The 15,738-nt window shown below is 40.6% G+C and overlaps 2 protein-coding genes across 5 annotated transcripts in view; both read left to right on the top strand.

The window, feature by feature from the left end:
- Window positions 1–9,834, top strand: part of apc (APC regulator of WNT signaling pathway) — a 39,019-nt gene extending 29,185 nt beyond the window's left edge. For all 4 annotated transcript variants that reach the window (XM_079861195.1, XM_079861197.1, XM_079861196.1 and 1 more), the window contains 8 exons: window positions 77–175; window positions 282–660; window positions 1,216–1,311; window positions 1,427–1,566; window positions 1,656–1,733; window positions 1,962–2,078; window positions 2,164–2,378; window positions 2,470–9,834. In XM_079861195.1, the coding sequence (XP_079717321.1) occupies window positions 77–175; window positions 282–660; window positions 1,216–1,311; window positions 1,427–1,566; window positions 1,656–1,733; window positions 1,962–2,078; window positions 2,164–2,378; window positions 2,470–8,839 (7,494 nt within the window). In that variant the 3' untranslated portion in view covers window positions 8,840–9,834. The remainder of the gene's footprint in view (window positions 1–76; window positions 176–281; window positions 661–1,215; window positions 1,312–1,426; window positions 1,567–1,655; window positions 1,734–1,961; window positions 2,079–2,163; window positions 2,379–2,469) is intronic.
- Window positions 9,835–10,297: 463 nt separating this feature from the next.
- Window positions 10,298–13,134, top strand: c3ar1 (C3a anaphylatoxin chemotactic receptor). Its single transcript, XM_079861227.1, has 2 exons — window positions 10,298–10,701; window positions 10,896–13,134. Exon 2 carries the CDS (start codon window positions 10,933–10,935, stop codon window positions 11,971–11,973), a length of 1,041 nt encoding a protein of 346 aa, XP_079717353.1. The 5' UTR covers window positions 10,298–10,701; window positions 10,896–10,932; the 3' UTR covers window positions 11,974–13,134.
- The last annotated feature ends 2,604 nt before the right edge of the window (window positions 13,135–15,738 follow it).

Below are 15,738 nucleotides of genomic sequence, written 5' to 3'. Positions count from 1 at the left end.
TCCCAACCCTAATGATTAGGTTTTCTGAACACCTGCAAGTTGTTTGAATCTGCCTTGTATTTATTTTGCCTGACAGGGCTCAAGTTCCCGGGTCGATCATGACACCGCCAGTGAGATGAGCAGTGCCGGAAGTTACTCCGTTCCACGCCGACTGACTAGCCATCTGGGCACTAAGGTTAACTTGTGCTAGATTTTAGAAGTTCTCAATGCTACATTTTTTTTATTTGACAATTAAAAAACATAATGTCAGCTTGCAGTGAATCAAGTCTGCATATGTTTAGGTGGAAATGGTGTACTCTCTGCTGTCCATGCTGGGGACCCATGATAAAGATGACATGTCTCGCACCCTCCTGGCCATGTCGAGCTCTCAGGACAGCTGCATTGCCATGCGCCAATCCGGGTGCCTGCCGCTGCTCATCCAGCTACTCCATGGCAACGACAAGGACTCTGTATTGCTTGGAAATTCTCGCGGCAGCAAAGAGGCCCGGGCGAGGGCCAGTGCCGCCCTGCATAACATTATCCATTCACAGCCCGATGACAAGCGTGGCCGGCGGGAGATCCGGGTGCTCCACCTGCTGGAGCAGATCCGAGCTTACTGCGAGACCTGCTGGGAGTGGCAGGAAAGCCATGAGCGCGGCGTGGACCAGGACAAGAACCCAAGTAAGATACATCTGCCATTGATATATGTAAGGTGTCAGGAATAGCACAGAGGGATGGGACATGGCATCCTCGTGGTATCATTTTTAGTTTCAGTAACTGTGTGGATTAATAGAAGTGTTTTCTCATCAGTGGAATAATTAACAATTGCTAACTTCTATTTAATTTTACCCCCACTTTATATCAGTTAATGAATACAGTATTTAATAGTTTCAGTTTTAGTCTTAATTTTAGTTAACTATAACAATTAACATGTATATACTGAAATATATTGCATTGCATTGAATCTGATGCATCTGCATTAGCCATTTGAAAAAAATAATAATTCAACCACTGTAATATGTGCCTATATGTCCTTAATTATATTGCAGCAGTAAATGCCATGCATTTTGATTTATTCCCATATACTACAAATATTTTATTAATTTATAAATGTGATTCATTCAAAATGCTCTGATGGGAAGGAGTTTAATAAATAACTCTTATAAGTGGGTTGACATATCATTAATACATGTGGAGCCGTACAACCTCATTAATGTACTTTTGCCTTCATTGCAGTGCCTTCTCCAGTCGAGCATCAGATTTGCCCAGCGGTTTGTGTTCTCATGAAACTTTCATTTGATGAAGAGCACAGGCACGCGATGAATGAGCTTGGTAGGTTTTCCAAACGTATTGATTTATCCATAAAACTGTGACATCAATTAAACGCATCCTCCAGTCTTTTCTCGAGTAGACATTGACTAACTATTTCAATATACTGTTTATGCAGGTGGACTTCAGGCGATTGGGGAGCTCCTACAGGTAGACTGTGAGATTTACGGTCTTACCAATGATCACTACAGTGTTACACTAAGACGATATGCTGGCATGGCTCTAACTAATCTTACTTTTGGAGATGTAGCTAACAAGGTGCGTTATTTCTCTCATCATTGTCTGTGTAGAATTCCATGTATGGTTTATTGTTGTATTTAATTTTTACATTCTTGTTTTGTCTACAGGCAACACTTTGCTCAATGAAAGGTTGTATGAGGGCCATGGTAGCTCAACTAAAGTCAGAGAGTGAGGACCTACAGCAGGTATAACTCTTTGGAAATACCATATTTTGTATGTGATGCATAGTTACATTATTCCAAAAAAAGCCAAAAAAATATCAGTCATTTCATGATGCATGCAGCTTTGAAGAAAGACATTAATGCAAAGCAATTGCGCTAAGAGATTTGTGCTAAGAGTTAAATATTACTATTTTATTTCAGTTGCCAAGGCAATATTTCCAATTTGTATTAAGAGACTCTGTCCTGCTTTAGGTAATTGCCAGTGTTTTGAGGAACCTCTCATGGCGAGCTGATGTGAACAGTAAGAAGATTTTGCGAGAAGTCGGCAGTGTTAGGGCCCTGATGGAGTGTGCCTTAGAGGTTCAGAAGGTGAGGTTTCTCTTAAGCTCTTTGATAAATTCTGTAATCAGAATGCAGATGAGCCATTAAACTGTCTTTCACATCATTTCTACAGGAATCCACATTAAAAAGTGTCCTGAGTGCCCTTTGGAACTTATCAGCACATTGCACTGAAAACAAAGCTGATATCTGTAACGTTCCTGGAGCTTTGGCATTTTTAGTGAGCACTCTAACATACAGAAGCCAAACCAACACCCTTGCCATCATAGAAAGTGGTGGTGGCATCCTGAGAAATGTGTCAAGCCTCATCGCCACAAATGAGGAGCACAGGTAGGGTATGCTATATAAAGCTGCATATGTTCACAGAAGTTTAATTTGTTTACATGGGAGCAAACCATTTTCTCTTTTTTGTTTATTTCAGGCAAATATTAAGGGAAAACAGCTGTCTTCAGACTCTTCTTCAGCACCTTAAATCACACAGTTTGACGATAGTGAGCAATGCCTGTGGAACACTGTGGAACCTCTCGGCTCGGAATGCAAAAGATCAGGAAGCATTATGGGACATGGGTGCAGTTAGCATGCTGAAGAACCTCATTCACTCCAAGCACAAGATGATAGCTATGGGAAGTGCAGCTGCTTTGAGAAACCTTATGGCAAATCGGCCTGCCAAGTATAAGGATGCCAACATAATGTCCCCTGGATCCAGTCTGCCATCCCTGCATGTAAGAAAACAGAAAGCACTAATTGAAGAACTAGATGCACAACAGCTATCTGAAACCTTTGATAACATTGACAACTTGAGCCCGAAAGCCTCCCATAGGGCCAAACCAAGACATAAGCATAATGTCTATGGCGATTATGATGGTGTCTGTCGATCAGATGGCTATAACCCCAATGGAGTCGGTGTTCGCTCACCTTATATGAACACCCCTGTGCTCTCAAGCCCATCCTCTCGAGACAACAGAGGAAATGCAGAAAGTGTCCGAGCCGAAAGGGACAGAAGTCTAGATCGAGAGCGAAGGGGATTCCATCCAGATCCTGAGGCTACCAAGAGAATGGTGCAAATTCCCACGACTGCAGCTCAAATTGCAGTGGGTATGGAGGAAGTGCAGAGCATGCACTTAAGTATGGATGATAGAACCGCAGGATCCACACCAGACCCTCATGTAGTGCAAGACGACATGATCCGGCGTCAAACTGCTGTTCATGGTCACCAAAACATGTACAACTACAGCAAAACTGACCCATCAGGCAGACGGTGCGCACTGCCCAAACTGGAGTCCACAGCTTCTAATGACAGTCTTAATAGTGTCAACAGCACCGATGGCTATGGAAAGAGAGGTCAAATGAAGCCCTCAGTGGATTCCTATTCTGAAGATGATGACGGCAAATGCTGTGTCTACAGAAAATATCCTGCGGACCTTGCCCATAAGATACACAATGCAAATCACATGGAGGATGACAATGGAGATCTTGACACGCCTATTAACTACAGTTTGAAATATTCTGATGAGCAGCTAAACTCTGGTCGACAAAGCCCAAGCCAGAATGAAAGGTGGGCGAGGTCTAAGCTCCTTGATGATGAAATGAAACGGCCAGATCAGAAACCATCGAGATCGCAAAGCCCAGGATACCCCATGTACTCTGAAGGCAACAGTGAAGGAGAAGATAAACTAAAAAAGTACCAGCCCAGGTTTGTTCAACAGGACCTGCCTGGATTTAGATCAAGGGGCTCAACTGAACAAATCAACAGTGGGTCAAGTCATGGACTTAACAAAAAAATCTCTCAAACCATCTGCACTGTTGATGATTATGCCGACGACAAACCCACAAACTACAGCGAGCGCTATTCAGAGGAAGAGCAGCTTGATGAGCAAACTCCCAACTACAGCATGAAATACAATGAAAATCATCATGTAGAACAGCCTATTGATTACAGTTTGAAGTACTCTGATGCTTCTTCCAAGAAGGCCATGTTTAGTCATTCAAAGCCATCTTCTACCCAAAGTTCTGTCAAAGACCATTTAAGCCAAGATAACAACTCCTCTGTGACATCTTTAAAGCATCAGGGTAGGCAAAAGCAACTCCACCCTTTCTCTGCTCAAAGCAGATCAGGACCTACGAGAGCAGTTCAGAAGAACTCAACATGCAAGGCTCCCACAATAAATCAAGAAACAATACAGACGTATTGTGTGGAGGACACACCCATTTGTTTCTCACGTGGTAGCTCTTTATCGTCATTGTCTTCAGAGGAAGATGAAATGGAGAGCTGCAAGCGTAATGTCAATTCAGCCAACAACTACCCAACTCTACCTATATCAGAAAAAGAATCCACTAGTAATATTGCACCTGATCAACGCACATCTGAGAGCCAATCGGCAGTCCATTATGTACGCATCAAGCCTCCACGAAATCACTTAGGACATGGAGATGGTTCCAGGCATCACAAAACAGTGGAATTTTCATCAGGTGCTAAATCGCCATCCAAAAGTGGTGCCCAGACACCCAAAAGTCCTCCTGAACATTATGTGCAAGAGACTCCGCTTATGTTCAGCAGATGCACATCTGTCAGCTCCCTCGACAGTTTCGAAAGTCATTCCATTGCAAGTTCTGTACAGAGTGAGCCATGCAGTGGGATGGTCAGTGGGATTATCAGTCCGAGTGATCTGCCTGATAGCCCTGGGCAAACAATGCCTCCAAGTCGCAGCAAGACGCCACCACCTCCACCACCACGATCCACCTCAGTAAAACAAAAAGTTACTGTGCCACCCCACTCAGAAAAACGTGATTTGGTTCCAAGACATGCGGTTGTAAGTGCTGCTGTACAGAAAGTGCAGGTTTTACCAGATAATGATACTCTTTTACATTTTGCAACCGAAAGCACTCCAGATGGTTTCTCTTGTGCTTCAAGCCTTAGTGCACTAAGTTTAGATGAACCCTTTATTCAGAAAGATGTTGAGCTGAAGATAATGCCCCCAGTTCATGAGGATGACCATAGCAATGAGGCAGAGCTTGAGACAGAAGACATCCAAGAGCCTAAAGTTCAAGAGAAACCACCATCAACATCTGAAGCTGGAAAAGACATCTTGGATGACTCGGATGATGATGATGATATAGAGATTCTAGAAGCTTGTATTAACTCTGCAATGCCAACAAAATCATCAAGAAAACCAAAAAAACAATCGCCCTCAAGCACCTCAAGACTACCACCACCTGTGGCTCGTAAACCAAGTCAGCTCCCTGTTTATAAATTGTTGCCACCACAAAACAGAGGACAACAGCAGAAACATGTAGCTCTAACACACGGTGAGGACATGCCCCGGATATACTGTGTTGAGGGAACACCCATTAACTTTTCCACAGCAACATCTCTCAGTGACCTCACAATTGATTCACCCCCAAATGAGTTGGCTGGTATTGAAAGTTCAGCTCCCCATGCAGAAGCACCTGGTCAAAGACGAGACACTCTGCCAGAGGGGAAAAGTGCAGAAGCTAAAGATACAGGTTTATCACCTCCCATGCAGTCTGCTTTTGCTGAGAACGAAGGGGACGATATTCTTGCGGAGTGTATCAATTCAGCAATGCCCAAAGGCAAAATTCACAAGCCGTTTAGAGTGCAGAAGATGCCTGATCAGACTCCGCATCCATCTACCGCCACTGGCAATCTAGTTCAGCAGGACCTGGAAAAGAAAAAGCCAACTTCTCCTGTAAAACCTATGCCACAAAGCAATGAGTACAGAGCAAGGATGCTCAAACGTCCAGAAGCTCCTAATAGCTTGTCAGAAGCAGCATCATATCCAGATAAAAACAAAGAAACCAAAAAGCAGGAGCCCAAAGTAGTCGCAAGAGAGTTTGCCGATAAGCCTGCTAATGCCGAGGAGAGAACACGTCCTGGGTTTGCCTTTGATTCTCCGCATCATTACACACCAATTGAGGGCACACCTTATTGCTTCTCTCGCAATGATTCACTGAGTTCACTTGACTTTGAGGACGACGATCTTGACTTGTCTAAGGAAAAAGCTGAGCTACGAAAAGATAAAGAGCAAAGAAAATTCCCCCCTTTGAAGTGCAGTGTAGAACAGCCAGTAAACACCAACAGAGTATCAGCATTTCAGACGGCTCCAACAAAACCCATTCAAAAACCAGTAAGTTTTCAACAAGCACCCAAAGAAAATACAGTTGCAGTGTGCGACGAGAAGCAAAAGTTTTCCATTGAGGACACACCTGTATGTTTTTCAAGAAACTCATCACTTAGTTCACTAAGCGACATTGACCAAGAAAACAACAACAAAGATTGTTCACACAAAGATGATGCAACTCAGATGGAAGTACCTAGGCCACAAGCCTCTGGTTATGCGCCAAAGGCCTTTCACGTGGAGGACACCCCTGTGTGCTTCTCTAGAAATAGTTCCCTTAGCTCTCTCAGTATCGATTCTGAAGATGACCTTCTCCAAGAATGCATCAGCTCTGCAATGCCAAAGAAAAAGAAACAGCCACCAAGAAGTAAGGCAGAGGAACAAGGGGGTAAGGAAGAAAAGAGCTTATTGGCAGATGGTATTTTATCAGAAGAACCGGATCTTATATTAGATCTCACAGACACACATAGCCCTATTTCAGAGCAAGCCTTATCACCAGACTCTGAATCATTTGATTGGAAAGCCATTCAAGAGGGCGCCAATTCTATAGTTAGCAGTCTACATCAGGCTGCAGCGAGTCTCTCCAGACAAGGTTCTTCTGATTCAGACTCTATTCTCTCTCTCAAGTCGGGCATCTCTATTGGATCACCTTTCCACCTTCCTTTAAATCAAGATGACAATAAGCCTGCTACAAATAAAGGGCCAAGAATACTAAAACCTGGTGAAAAAACCACTTTAGAGGTCAAAAAGAAAGAGGAAGAATCTGTTAAGAGTCTGAAAGGAGGAAAGAAAGTGTATAAAAGTTTAATCACAGGAAAGCCTAGACCCAGCCTAGAAAGCATGTCCTCTCAGCACAGACAAGCTCAAGCTCCTGTGATCTCCAGAGGGAGGACAATGATTCATGTTCCTGGTGTGAGGAGCAGCTCTCCTAGCACCAGTCCAGTACCCAAAAAAAACCCTCCGCGTGGCCAAATGTCAAAACCACCATCCCAAGCATCTGGTCCTGGAAACTCTCCAAGAACCATTAAAGTCGCAGCAAATTCTGAGCCTAGTCCTGCCAGGGACTCACCATCTTCTCAAGGAGGGTCAAGTAAAGCTTCCTCTCGATCTGGGTCTAGGGATTCTACACCTTCTAGACCAGTTCAGCAATCTCTAACAAGGCCCATGCAGTCTCCTGGTCGTGCCTCAGTTTCACCTGGTAGGAATGGTTTGGGCCCATCTAACAAATTATCTCAACTGCCTCGCACTGCTTCCCCCAGTGCTGCTTCAACAAAATCTTCGGGATCCGGACGCATGGCGTACACTTCTCCAGGGAGGCAACTGGGCCTGCAAACACCAGGAAAGCAGAGTGGTTTGCAGAGAAGTACCAGTGGAATTCCTAGAAGTGAATCTGCCTCAAAAAGTCTAAACCAGTGTGGAACCACAGGCCCTTCAAAGAAGGCAGAGTTGTCCAGAATGTCATCCACAAAGTCAAGTGGGAGTGAGTCTGACCGGTCCGAGAAGCCTGGACTTGTTCGGCAGTCAACATTTATCAAAGAAGCCCCTAGTCCAACACTAAAAAGGAAATTAGAGGAGTCTGCATCTTTCGAGTCCTTGTCTCCTTCGTCTCCAAGCCAGTCACAGACTCCAGTATCTAGTCCATCCTTACCAGATATGTCACTTAGTCTACCTTACCAAGGAAGTGGTTGGAGAAAGTCCCCTCAGGATCAGAACTCTGCAGAGAATGGTGATAGCAAGTCACTCCGAAGGCATGACATCTCCCGATCTCATTCAGAAAGCCCTTCCAGGCTCCCAATCAACAGGACGGGGACATGGAAAAGGGAGCACAGCAAACATTCATCTTCTCTCCCTAGAGTAGGCACTTGGAAAAGAACTGGCAGCAGCTCTTCCATTCTCTCTGCTTCGTCTGAGTCCAGTGAAAAGGGGAGAAGCGAGGATGAGCGGCAACCTGCTAATCCACCTCAAAAATCAGGTAAAGAGGGGGGCCTGGAACGCAAAGGAACATGGAGGAAAATGAAAGAGAGTGAAACCTCATATGCACCTTCTATGACATTAGACTTACCAGATTCAACTGATGATGCTGCTCATTCAATGGGTGCTGCTATGTCCAAGACAGAAGATGTCTGGGTGAGAATTGAAGACTGCCCCATAAACAATCCAAGGTCTAGTAAATCACCCACAGCAAACACACCTCCCGTTATTGACAGCCAGTCAAGCAAAGGGCTTCCTTGTGACAGGGACTTAAGTGAATCACACTCGAAACAGTCACTAGCAAGTGAGAATGCATCTGTGGCCCACCTGGGTTCAGAAACAAATCTGAATTTACTCAGGAGTAGCGAGTCTCTTGATAAAAAAGTCACTGACATCAAGCCTGCACCAAGTAATCCAAACATTGGCACAGAGGTCCATGAATTCCCAGTTGCTGAACGCACACCATTTAGCTCAACTAACTCTAGCAAACACAGCTCCCCTAGTGGTGCCGTGGCTGCTAGAGTAAGTCCTTTTAATTACACACCAAGCCCTAGAAAGAGTAGTGCTGACAGCACAACTCCTAGACCATCTCAGATCCCAACACCTATTACAAGCAATGCAAAAAAAAGAGACACTAAAGGAGACACGACTGAAAGTGGGTCTTACATTGTCACCTCTGTGTAAGTTTGGAGTTACTCATAGACCTTTATGATGACAGCCAGAACAAACTTATTATAGACTTGTTTATAATTTGCATTGTGATCTTTTTTGTGGAGACAAAATGCCACTTTCTTAGAACTTCTTGTTATTGCACCCTGTGTTAGGCAACCTATTCTGCTGTTTGATTGCTGTATAAGCTAAAGTTGGTTTCAAATCCATAGAAACAGCAGCTGGGAGACACCTGAGAGTAAAAATGTTTGACAATTTGTACTGTACAGATTTGATTATGTATATATTTAATTTAACCGCACATCAGGATCCTGTATTTAGCTTGAATTGACAAGAAATACGGCTAATTGTGGAATATTTGGGATGCTCTTAAGCTTCTGGTGGAATTCAATACTATTGCATTTGATTTTTTTTTTTTTAAAACAAACTGTTAACCTGTATTAATTCAAATGTTAAACTCATTCTCACTGTTGCATATTGTATGTTACATAATGGATTTTCTCCTTGCATGAACCGATTCAGTGGTATAGTATTTCCTATAAAGATAAACATTTCTGTGGACATATGACCTGTACTGATAGCTGTAGTGTAACATTTTACACTTTTGTGTGTGCGCTTTTGACAGAAAGAAATAACTCTCAAAACTGTTGAATGATGATGTTGACGGTTGACATAGATTATATGAAAAAAACATAGTTCCATTGCTCTGCTGTTTGTGTATAGTTGTTGCCAGATGAGGTGGGTGTATTTTCAATGAAAGACTGAAAATTAAATTATTTCTGGAGGTTTTGGTGTTGGTACCTTTTTAAAAGCTCATTTGCTTTCCCTCTTATTTAGTAATTAAGCACATAATTAGGTTCAACTGTTTTGCCAAAACCACGGTGTAAATAATCACATTTTATTTTAGTTTTTTTATTTGTATTTTTCTCATGCAATAAAGTGGGCAGATCAATGTTTACAAAATATTTCCAATAAAAATATTAAATTACACAATAAACTGTATCATTTTTGTGACTATGTCTTGATTGTTTATTCCAGACTTTAAATGAGTTTAAGGATCTGTTAATCTGGAAAAATGTTTTTTTTTTACTCCTTTTAAAAGTTTCTTTGTTCCCAGTTTAAATAAGTAATCTCAATTAATTGTGTGTTATTACTTTTTGGGGTGCTCTGTTATGTTTTATAAGGAAAAAGAGAGAAAAAAGAAAACTATCTAAATTTAGTCAGAATTTAAAACTCATGGGTCATTTAATGTAAGCCGGGTCATTTAATGTAAGCCAACTCATCCAATTTGGTAAAGCAAACAAATATCTAAATACCTTCCTGATTCACATGTAGTCAGCTCTCAGGAATGCATTACTCACTAACAGTCATGCTGATTGTAATCAGCCATTATTTTGTAAATGGATTCAACATTATGATGCTATTGCCATACAGTACGAGTTTAATTATATCTTGTGTACTAGTTAAGAAACTGCTGTTTATTTGGGGGCTGTCTGGTGGTTACAGCCTTTTCTACATATAGCAGCAAATAATGTCCGGTCATGATGCAGCTTTTTCAGTTTAACAAGTTGTCTCTATCCACAGCTGTAGGCTACTCTACTTCTCTAATCGTGGTTTTGTTTTACCACTCTTTAAACGAGGAAACCAAGATTGTGAAACACTGTATTAGATTATGTTTGTGCCGCAAGATCAACATTCTAGAAAGAATAATGAAAATCATATTGTCTGTTAAATAAGAAATGCATTCATGCCATTAGCACAAGAATTCTTCTGTAGTCGTCCTTTCATCAAACGACTTCCCTCCATTTCCTGTGGTTCCGCCTTAAAGTGGCGGTGAAAGGGAAAGAATCTCTAGCAAGTACAGAGCAGCTGGTGAGGTGAGTACACTTTTGTAAGGCTATAATATCTGATGTGCATAACATATAAACTTTATTGTTTAATAAAACTGAATATTGTTGCCTGAGTCAAATTGCTTGGTACTTTTCACATTTGTAAGTCATTTTTGGATAAAAGCTTCTGCTAAATGAATAAATTGACTAAATGTTTGACTGATAATATGTGATATTTACAGGATAAACGGAACTTTGGACAGCATCAACTCAAACAAAATGAAACAAATGTATGCTGACGATTTTGAATATTATCCCGACATGAACTCAAGTGGATATGATGTGTGGAGCTTTAATGAAAGCGAGACAAACCGAATGTCTCCAGAGGTGAGCAATTCAATGAGGGCGATTTCTCTGGTCGTCTACAGCCTGACGTTTCTCCTTGGCGTTCCCGGGAACATCTTTGTTGTGTACATTGCTGGAATGAAGATGAAGAGGACCGTTAATACAATATGGTTTCTCAATCTAGCCACTGCCGACCTCCTGTGCTGCCTTTCCATACCGTTCAGTATGGCGGAGATCCTTCTTGAACATCACTGGCCGTATGGATCCGTCATGTGCAAGATTCTCCCCTCTGTTATAGTCATTAACATGTTTGCCAGTGTTTTCACCTTGAACTTCATTAGTCTAGATAGGTTCACCCAGGTGATCACACCGGTTTGGGCTCAAAATCATCGCAACTTGTTTCTTGCACGGCTGTCCTGTGTAGTGGCCTGGGTTCTGGCTTTGGTGCTCAGCTTGCCCTTTATGATATCAAGACAAACTTTCACTGATGTGTATTTTAACATCACACTTTGCACATTTCATGTTGATGAAGAAGGTGACACTACAGCATCCGGAATGTTGAGTATCATCAGATTTGTGTTTGGCTTTTTGATACCGCTCATATGCATCACATCATGCTATGGACTCATCGCACGCAAGTTAGGCCGGAGTCAATTTCAATCTGGCCGAGCGTTTCGCATCATGTTGGCTGTTATCGTGGCGTTTTTTCTGTGCTGGCTGCCGTATCACATGGTGGACTTGATAATCATGTACGGAGGGGAATCAAGTGCCTTGGTGACTAAGGCAGTGGATCCACTGGCCATCTCTTTGGCGTACATCAACAGCTGCCTGAACCCCATCCTCTATGTTTTCATGGGGCAGGATTTTAAGAACAAAGTTAAACTTTCTCTAAGACGTGTCTTTGAAAGGGCTTTCTCTGAGGAGGGAACGCAAATATCACGATCCACCCAGTCACAACAAATGCACTCAGTGTAGTGATGATATAAACTTGTTAGATATTAGAGTTTTATCCGTTTCTATGCTAAATCTTATGCACTTTCAAACAAGACTCTTTCCACTTGCTTTGATGTTTTGTATCTAATGCAATTACATAGACATTGTTGAGTGCGAATTGATGTCTTTTTTTTTTTTTGGTTGTTAGATATTGGTTGTGGTATGTTAGATATTTTTGCATTATTCTCAGAATCATTTTCTTGACCGAATACTCTTATGAAGTATCTTGACAAAAACATTTTGCCTTTGTTATTTCTCTTTTTAAAATGAAACTTAAAGATATGCAAAACATCACAAGAAGCTTATTATAGCACTTCTCAGTAGGAAGTGTCAACTTTTTTTCTTTTCGAGAAGTTATGAAACTGTTATCTGCAGTTTGCAGTGAAATGGATATGAAAGAGAAGGAATATTATTTTATGTTACAATGAGTTTTTGATATTCTTAGCAATGCTCAGTTTTTGTTGCACTGTTTTTATCTTTATTTATATGAAGTAACAGGGATTTTGTTGAACAGGCTTATGACAGTAGCTTGCAGTCTGCAATCCTGATGCTGTTATTAGATGGATGCTGAATGTTTTGAGGAAGTTAATGGTGTTTCTACTGATCATGTTAACTTCGTTAGCTGATACAGCTGCACACTTGTCTTGATTAAACATGTACATGAATATTCTGTCATAAATGGAAAGTTCTTGTGTCAGCATATGCAGTATATACTATTAATAATAATAATGCTATACGTTGATGTAACATAAGTCGAGATTACTTTATATCACATTGTCTTTAATCATTTTATAGTTTTGCTATTGTTATGCCACATGACATTTTTGCATTATCATCTCTAAAAGATATTAGTAAACAGTGTGTTTAAGATAGAATCACTGTTTTATGATCTTTAAACATTCAAACTGTTTTTCTTATTTATTTATTTGAACAAAAAGATTATGCAGTGTTATATTTTGGCTGTATGGAATACATTTGATTGGTCAATTGTGTCATTCTTTGGCCAAATATTTAGCTAATGAGGCTAAACTGTAGGCTATCGTTGTTTCAGTCAAATTATTTCCTAGTCTTTCAGTTTCATGTCTCTCTATCAACTCTACGCTCTCTTTTCTTCCCACATAGCCTAATAAAACCATTTAAACCCAAATCAATATTTCAAGTCATTACATTTATTTTATTTATAAATAGCTTTGTATTGGGGTCCTGATCATCCTTTTGGAATTTACTTTGTGAAAATAACAGATTGACTGTACCTTGATTTGCACAAATAATAGGCCTACTTTTACTTGGATGCCTGATGTAGTTTCCTCTACAATGTGCACCAGAAATTGATGCTTTTATTTTTTTATTGATTGATTGATTGATTTTTGTATTATTAAATGGCAATAATTTTACAAATAATAAACATGACAATAGTCCAACACACAGTATAACAATATTGAACAAAAATAGACAAGAAATAGTCAAAGAAAATATTCAGCATGATATATAAAATAATAATATTTGGATTATTACCTGCTCTATATATCATATATAAAGTTGATGTACCTGCTCTATATATCATAAATAAAGTTGTCATATAATCGTTTTTTCCCCCTTCCAATTTAACTGTATAGTTAACCCCAGCTCTTAGGTTATTAATTTAATGTTATTATTAAGTCATTTATGTTTTCTTTCGTCAAGCATAACATAAATCACAAGTGCCTCACCTCAGGACAGCAGGGAATGGCGCGAATTTCTGAGGTGAGGCACTTATGCTTAAGTGGGGAGTGGGGAACAGTTCTTATGTTGAGTAATTAGTCTAACTTTATTATAAAATTGGACATCCACGACTACCTTCAGCTCTAGCCTACACGAATCACGACAGTTTGGATTCAGACTGGTGAATTTCATCAAACGGTAAGTAGCCTAGTTTGCATTAGCTACTGCTTTCGACTAGACTTTAAAAAAAACAAAAGCAAAAATATGCGATCTCTTTTAGGATGTCGCCTGTGTTTTGCTGACTATTTCTCAGAATAAAAGCCTGATCTCAGTAATAATAATTGCCTATTTAAACATGTTCCTCTTTTTCTAATGCTTTGTCACCACACTCTCACGTGTAGCCTAAGACCAGTTGATTCATAATGTGGCTCTTTTTATCAACATTAAAATTAGCCTATAGTTTGTTTTTATTTATTTTTACAGTTTTTATGAACGTATCCTATAGGGAACGTTAATATTTCAGGTCCTGTGACTAGTCACCATTTGTAATAAACCACCATTTTAACGTCTCTAGTTAACAGTCATTCTGCAGTGTAGGCTACTAAAAGTAGGCTACTAATATTTAAAAGTCTCTCAATTGATATGAGCTCATAAATACATAATATTTATAAAGGAATTAGCTGTTTAAACTAGTTTTAGAAGGGGTTCATCATGTTTCACTACTATGTCAACTTCTCAAAAGAAAATCTAACCAAAAATCAACCTAATCAACCTTAGAGACTTTGCGAATTGATTCTCATTGCTGTTTTATGCTATGACAAATGTGCCTAATCCGTTGATATAGCCTACATTAAACAATTTCGTCGCCTAGCACATAAAAACAATTCACTGACCACTTTGTACAAATCTCTCCATTATACATTAGCCTGGGTTTCCCCATACTGCCTTGAGCAGCGTGATTTTATTCACGCTGCAAGGTAGTCTGGACACCATGGACTAATTTTTCCCCTGAAATAGGGAACCAATCACAGAACGGGGAGGGAGCAGGAAGACGATGACGAAGTATATGCGACACACCGAAGCAGTTTGTTTATCTATGGATCCAACATGACAGACGTAAAAATATATGCATATTTTTAGGAACACATCTACAAAAATATGCCTGTATTTCAAGTTGATAAAATAATTTAAAATCCACATCAGTTTATTTGTGCCGACGCGCCACGCCCTCCCAGGATCTATAACGTTACCTAGGCTACTTCCACTTTTAAAAATGCATCACAACCGCGCGCGCGCGTTCTGCTTGCAGTCGTCGAGATAGATGCTGAGGAGTTGAAGAAAAGAATAGCTAGTGGAGATTATAAAGTTGTCGACAATACGTCATCAAAAATCAAGTCTAGTGTGTGGGAGAAATTTGGAGTTATCTGAAGAAAATATTGTGAAAGGCTTTGCTGCAAACATTTTCGTGTTGGATAGCCGCAAATGTGGAACTTCATCCCTGAGGAAGCACGCAGATAACTGGTAACAAAGCAGCTCTATCGAACGGTATTTTTCATATTTAACACTGTTAAGTATGTGTGGTGTGCAGCCAGGGTGTGTTTGAACCCAAAATTGTCAGATGTAGGCTAGACGAAATTGTGTGGCATATAGTGGTGTAGCCGCGTCTGTTCGATTTGTGTGGTAACGTTAGCCATGTTCTTCATGTATCGGCCTTTTGACAGCTTCGGCTATAATGGTCGTGTAATAACTTCTGTATGACCTGGCAATAAAAATGTTTGTAAGTGTGTCTATAATGTGATAGTCTAAACTGATTTTATTTCGGGTGCGGGTCGGGTGTCGGTTCTATTTTAAGCGGGTCGGTGCAGATTTTTATTAGTGCTGCTGTTGGAAAACGGGTCGGGTGCGGATTTACAAAATCGGACCCGTGCAGGACTCTCTGGTGTACACATAAATCTCTGACCCATCGTCGTCTTCTTTGAATATCTGTCGCTCTACATACGTCATCTGGTATAATTTGAAATGATTGGCTATGAGCTGCGTACAGGC

This window comes from Squalius cephalus (assembly GCF_949319135.1).
Source record: "Squalius cephalus genome assembly, chromosome: 24".
Classification (NCBI taxonomy): domain Eukaryota; kingdom Metazoa; phylum Chordata; class Actinopteri; order Cypriniformes; family Leuciscidae; genus Squalius; species Squalius cephalus.
Note: the sequence above shows the minus strand (reverse complement) of the source record. Positions and strands in the feature narration are given on the sequence as shown.